At 35.7% G+C, this 6,690-nt stretch overlaps 1 protein-coding gene across 1 annotated transcript; it reads right to left on the reverse strand.

The window, feature by feature from the left end:
• Positions 1 to 5,319: 5,319 nt before the first annotated feature.
• Positions 5,320 to 6,078, reverse strand: LOC124552676 (piggyBac transposable element-derived protein 3-like). Its single transcript, XM_047126998.1, has one exon. It carries the CDS (start codon positions 6,076 to 6,078, stop codon positions 5,320 to 5,322), a length of 759 nt encoding a protein of 252 aa, XP_046982954.1.
• Between the last annotated feature and the right edge of the window lie 612 nt (positions 6,079 to 6,690).

The raw sequence follows: 6,690 nt of genomic DNA on the forward strand, positions 1-6,690 counted from the left end.
TAAATTGCCATAATTCTGTGATAAATATTATGGATAAATTTGTCACTTCAGCTTGTTGCAGAAATAACTTACAGACCAATGTAGGAGTAAAGGAAGGCTGTCATTGTAAAATGTTCAGTTATATTTATAAGTTGTTGCGCATATATTATTGTGGAAAAGAGCTAGAGGTGAAAAGGATGATGATAATTCAAGTGGTGATGAGTGTTCCTGCCAAGCAACATTCTGAGCTGCAAAGATGATATTAGAAGCTGCAGCTGGCCACTATCTGAAGTCACAGTAGTTCACTATGTCAGTTTGAAACTGTTAAAAGTAGCAATATCACTGTTTGTTTATTCATTCTTATTGGTTCCTCAGCAGTTTTGATGGTTCAAAAGTGGAGTAAATGGGTTGGTTCTAGTCAATGATAGATCTGACCTTGCATGAACTCAAAGTTCACAGGATAAGTCAGTGAATGTGCTGAATGTCCATAAAAAGTTGTGGTGGTAGAGATATTGGGTGTTAATTTCTCAAAGATTAGCACAGGTTCCAGATGTAAAGTTTTGTCGAACAGTTACGATTTTTAATCAGTATTAAATCAAAGGAAAGAGCTTGTGCAACTCATTGGTGATTAATAGGGAACAGATAAATTACTGAATCCGTAGGGATTTCACCATAAATTGCCTGTACACAAGACAAAATAACTGTCATTTTGTGATCTTCCTTATGCAAAAATATTTAAACGGTGTGAGTCCGATTAATGTCCCCATAGTTCAGAATAGTGGTCTGGCCCAGAACACTGTCTGCATCTACATCTACATCCAGACTCTGCAAATCACTGTGCAATGCACAGCAGAGGCTACATCCCATTGTACCAGTTACTAGGATTTCTTCCTGTTCCTGTGGTTCAGGTCCCACACACACGAGCAACATTCTAGCATGTGAGTCATTTGTAAGCAGTCTCCTTTGTAAGCGGATTGCAATTCCCCAGCATTCTACCAATAAACTGAAGTCTGCCACCTACTTTGTCAACTGAGCCTATGTGACCATTCCATTTTGTATCCCTACAAAGTGTTACACACAGGTATTTGTATGAGTTGGTCGATTCCAGCTGTGACTCATTGATACTACAGTCATAGGATACTACATTTTTTTCATTTTGTGCAGTGCACAGTTTTATTTTTCTGAACATTTAAAGCAAGGTACCAATCTTTGCACCACTTCAAAATCTTATCAATATCTGACCGAACATTCATTAGCTTCTTTCAGTCAGTGCTTCATTATAGAATTGTGGAATTGTGGTTTATTCATTTCGTGATGTACATTTGCAATCCACTTGGTCTGCGAACAGGAGACATGTCAAAAATTTATAATACAGTTACAATAATTTTTACACTAATAAATAATAACACTAAAATAAATAATAACACCATAATGATATTTCTTGGAATAGATAACACATTGTATCCAGCTCAAATTTTCAGTTTGTCTCGCATGAATTCATCCACTGAGTAATAACATTTCAGTGTCAGTGGCTCTTATAGCTTTCTTTTAAGTGGACCTAAATTCATCTGCATTAACGTGTTTCCTTTTAATTTATTACAAATTTTCATTCCCATGCATTCAGGTCCCTGGGCATACAGTTTGAGGCAGTGGGTGAGGAGCATAAAACTTTCTTTGTATCTAGTATCATGCGAATGAACAAAATAGTTTCCCTCAAATAATTCATGTCTGGTGTAAAAAAGATTTTTTTATATAAATGGCTGAATAATATTTTAAGTTTTCTAGACATGGTTCTTCATGATTTGCTGTGCACATATTTCGAATGATTTTGTTTCTGTATGTTTAGTATCTGCACTATGTTCACCAAATTACCCCAAAAAACAATACTGTACCTAATAATGGATTCAAAGTAGCTTGTATATTCTGCTTTTCATATGTCCATATCAGTTGCAGTTGATAATATTTGCCTGCAAATGCAAAGCTGCTCAGTTCGTTTGCTAAGTACTCAATGTGTGCCTGACAGCTCAAATTTTAACTCTATTTAAACCCAAGAATTTGACTGAGTCACTTTATTCTATATCTTGGTTGTTGTGAACAATCTTAATCTGCTCACATTTTGACTGTTTGATTTTGAATTGCATAATGTGAGTCTTAGATATGTTTAGATTCAACCCATTTAGCTGAAACCAAGTTTCTAACGTACCGGGGTACTGATCACAGATTTGGAAATTTTTTTCTGAATCCTGGTTTTCAACTATGACAGAAGTGACATCTGTGAACACAACTGATGGGGAGCTGATATTTAAAAGTAAACCATTAACATTCCAGTCAGAAAAATAATTTGCTAACTCTTCACTTTGTTTGACGAGTAAAATTTAAGCCATTGTACGGCACTGCCACTAATGCCACACTTTTCAAGTTCATAAAAAGCAAGGCATGGTTTACAGAATCAAACACCTTTGTGAGGTTGCAGAAAATTCCTGCCACCTTATTTTTTTTATCTAATGATGTATTTATTTTCTCAATGTAACTGTTCACTGCATCTATGCAGTTTTTCCACTGTTTGAAATGAAAGTGATTGTTTAGAATACTAGAATATTTTGCAATGGAGTTTTGGATTTGGCCAACAGCAAGGTTTTCAGATATTTTAGATATGACTGGAACAATTGAGATAGGATGATAATTTCCCATGAACTCTCTCGATTGCTTCTTGACGAGTGGTTTGTCTTCAGTGTATTTCAGTGCCTCTGGTAAACAGCCCACTTCAAAACATTGATTTAATATTTGAGACAGTGGGTTTGCAATTTTATTGTGTACTGCTTTAATGACTTTGGTGGGTATTCTATCCCAACCTGCAGATTTTTTTTTTTTAATATTAGGATTGCATTTTCTACATCCTTCACAGAAACTTTTAAAGATTTTGTAAAGTTTTCAGTGTTTTCATTCAGGCCATGTTGTGATAATCTGTTACATCCACATCGACTTTGCTACATTTATACAGAATTCATTAAAGTACTCTAGTATTTGAGTTGGACTTGCAATTTTTGAAATGTCTTGGTTACAGGCTTTAACACCTAACTCAGATTTAATGACTGACCACACAGCCCTTGTCTTATTTTTATGGCTTAAAATTAGGCTGTTATTCACCGATTGTTTTGCTGCCTTGACAACTCTCCTTACATGGAAATTTTTATGTCCTGGGTAATCCACTTTAATTTATTTGTCATTTTATTGCTGCAGAGTCTAGGTGGAAATGTTTCATTAAAAACACCACGAGAACTATTTAGGAATTTCTCAAAGTTTTCATCACTTGAGTTACAATGATCAAAAGGCCATTTTTTCTCTTTTAGCTTATTACTAAATATTAGCAAGTTTTATTTGCTAAAGTTCCTTCCCATATGCATCATCTATAAAAAACTTGAAGGTACTATTAATATAGTCTGCAAGGTCATTGATATGCAACATGAACAACAAGAGTCCCAACACACTTCCCTGGAGCACACCCAAAGTTACTTCTACATCTGGCGATACTCTTCATCCAAGATAATATGCTGTGTCCTCCCTACCAAAACATCCTCAATCCAATCTCAAGTTTCACTTGATACCACATAAGAGTGAAGTTTTGACAGTAAGTATAGCTATGGTACCGAGTCAAATGCTTTCCAGAACTTAAGAAATGCTGTGTCTGCCTAGCTATCTTGATCCAAATGTTTCACTATGTCATGTGAGAAAAATGTAAGTTGAGTATCACAGGATTGATGTTTTCAGAATCACTGCTGGTTGGCATGGAGGAGTAATTCTGTTCAAGATACCTCATTATGTCTGAGCTCAGAATATGTTCATAGATTCTACATACCTACAATGCTAGATGGAAAAGTGACTTTTATTACCCGTTGCTAAAGCCTTCATTGGCTCAGAGAGGTGTTCAATATGCGCCAATAAAATTTTTTGATCATTTGCCCAATAACATAAAATGTCTGGCAGGCAGTGAAGCACGCTTTAAATCTAATTTAAAATCATTTCTTCTGAACAACTCCTTCTACTCCATTGAAGAACTGGTAACGATTAAAAAATAAAATTAAATTAAATTGAATAAAAAGTTTATTAACTCCACCACTGCCGGTGGAGTGCAGAGGGCCTCATCTCACAAGTGAAGAGGAAGGAATCTCAGAGGTGGAAGAGGAATCCTAACTCCCAATGGCAGAGAGACTGGAGGAACCTAATGGAAAAACCGTGGAAAATAATCATTTCGGACTAACAATCTGATCTTACCTTGGAGTTTATTTCCCAGCATGTAAAATGTACAATTTCAATTGCAGAATGGGAAGTCCACTAGAAGAAAGCACTACCCCAGGTGGTAACTTGGAAGAGGAATCTACCATTGCTTAATGCAATGCATTGGGACTTAGGGTTCTGGGGAGTCCCAACATCTGCATTAGGGATGAGTCGGAGCATCCTTGGTATCCTTCCAAACTCAAGTTCAAAAGGAAATTCTCTGCAGGCACCTCATTATGAAAATTGGTAAACAAAACAACTTGAAATTCTCTTAGATAAGCATGAAATACATATTTTAGCAGTTCAAGAAATAAGATTTTTGGATGAAAATGCTACAGAAATCAAAAACCATAGAATTTTTAAGGGTAAACCAGCAAAAAAAATGATGAAAGGCATGCATAAAAAATTAGTAGATAACATTACAGAATTCAAATCCAGTTCAGAAAGACTATCTCTTCTCATAGTTAAATGCAAAAATAAACAGTATACCTTTGGTAATTGTCATGCTCCAATCAATGATGACAATAAGAAAAATCCGAGTAAAGTAGAAGCATGCTGGGAACTTCTAGAAGAAGAAATATCAAAACTTCAAAAATCAAATCATGTTATATTAACCCAGATAGTCCTGAATTATTTGTTTTTCAATATTGATTTATATCTTATCTACATTGATTCACAAGGTTGTAAGGAAGAAAGTAAAAATAGTTTTGAGTATTTATTTTTATTTAGTATTTCCAAAAATGGGCGTCCTTCCAGAAGGACGTCAGGACAATAAGGGAACATGTTTTTAAAGTATATGACATTGCACAATTAAGTTGTTTTGGTTTTTATACTTTCAAATAAACATAAATAAATTTGAATTATGGGCTAAAATAGCTAATAAATACAAAAAACAGAGAAAATAACCTATACACATATTTTATGCACTAGTATGATAATACAAAAAGCAACAAACATGAAATGTTTCGTCACATTTTACGAACATAATAGTAGCTTTTTGTGGCAACTTCGACATTTCAGCTGCTTTTTCTTTTTTGTTATCTCGTCTGTTGGTAATTCAGCAACCTAATGTTTTCTTCCATCAAATCTAGAACCTAGTTTTGCCCTCTTACTAGGACACCCTCTGCTGGTAGTGACCCTTTCGTTACTTTCAAGAATTGCAGTGACAATTCGACGACGAAATGTCAGATGATCTATGGGTTCTTCGTTGTGCGTGCAAAGATCCCAGGTATTTTGCTCAGAAATGTCTATAAAATGTGCGATGATCAGGATATACAAGTTTTTCCCTCTTACAGAGCATCTATATAGGCATACATTTTGGTCAGCTTGATCTATGCCTGCCATATGAGTATTGTAGGACTGTAATAAGTTAGGTTGAGGCACGCTAATCCTTTTCTTTGGTTCCCTGGAAAGTCTTGCTACAGAGCGTAGTGGTTGCACTCTGTCAAAGTTGGTGGCTACAGTAACAACACTGTTGTCATTCCAACGTACAATGGAAATGCTGTATGCTGAGTCAGAACAAACTTCATATGATCCTCTATTTTCTTTTATCATTTTATCTACAGATGATAGTGTAAAATTCTTACCTCTGTTTCCACTTATTGTTCCCGTTGCTTCCACGCCCCTCACTTTTTGGTCATGTAGTAGTTCAACGCTGGTAAAGAGGTTATCAAAGTATATTCGATATGGAACATGTGGAAGTAACTGGTCAACATAAGTCATTATCACACCGTACCCCATACCTTTTGTTTCATAATCCTTACTACACATACCAGCATTAGGTATTTCCTCATCTTTTGATTCTAACATGTCCAAAAGTTCCATCAGTGTACATCGTTTTCTGTGAATACAAAATCCTTCTGGGAGGACAGTTGGAAACATTACTGAATTACAACTGATGAAAACTTTCAATCGTAATATGAACCCGTAAATAATATGGGTTAATTCTTGAAGATATCATATGACATGTTTCAGAATTATTGATGCAATATGAAAGAAAATATACATACACATTGATGACAATGTCAGTCAGTTCATCCATGGTAAAATAGGCCCTATTTTCAAGACACAGTTTCTCACTCACTATGAACGACAGCGTCAAACTGACTGTCGCAGTGCGCAACTGACTCTGCCTACTTCATATAACAATGCGTCACAGTCCGTTGCAACAATGTGTTATTCGCAAAAATAAATAATTTCAACAGTGAGTGACGCTGTCCTTCCAGAAGGACGTCAGGGTTATCTGGGTTAAGGGGGATTTTAATGCACAAATAGGGAGGGAGATATCGTTTCGAAAAATAGTAGTATATTATCCTTCATTGTATCGCCATAAGAACAAAGGACTGATTGTAGATTGCCTGGCTTTTGCAGACGACATGGCATTGATTGCTGATTCTCTTCAAATGGCAACAATGCAGGTAAATTGCCCCAGAGAAC

The sequence above is a fragment of the Schistocerca americana genome, chromosome 10, assembly GCF_021461395.2.
Source record: "Schistocerca americana isolate TAMUIC-IGC-003095 chromosome 10, iqSchAmer2.1, whole genome shotgun sequence".
Lineage (NCBI taxonomy): Eukaryota > Metazoa > Arthropoda > Insecta > Orthoptera > Acrididae > Schistocerca > Schistocerca americana.

Coding starts and splice junctions, on each gene's coding strand:
- LOC124552676 (XM_047126998.1), bottom strand. CDS start 6,078: ATGGAACTTTTGGACATGTTAGAATCAAAAGATGAGGAAATACCTAAT.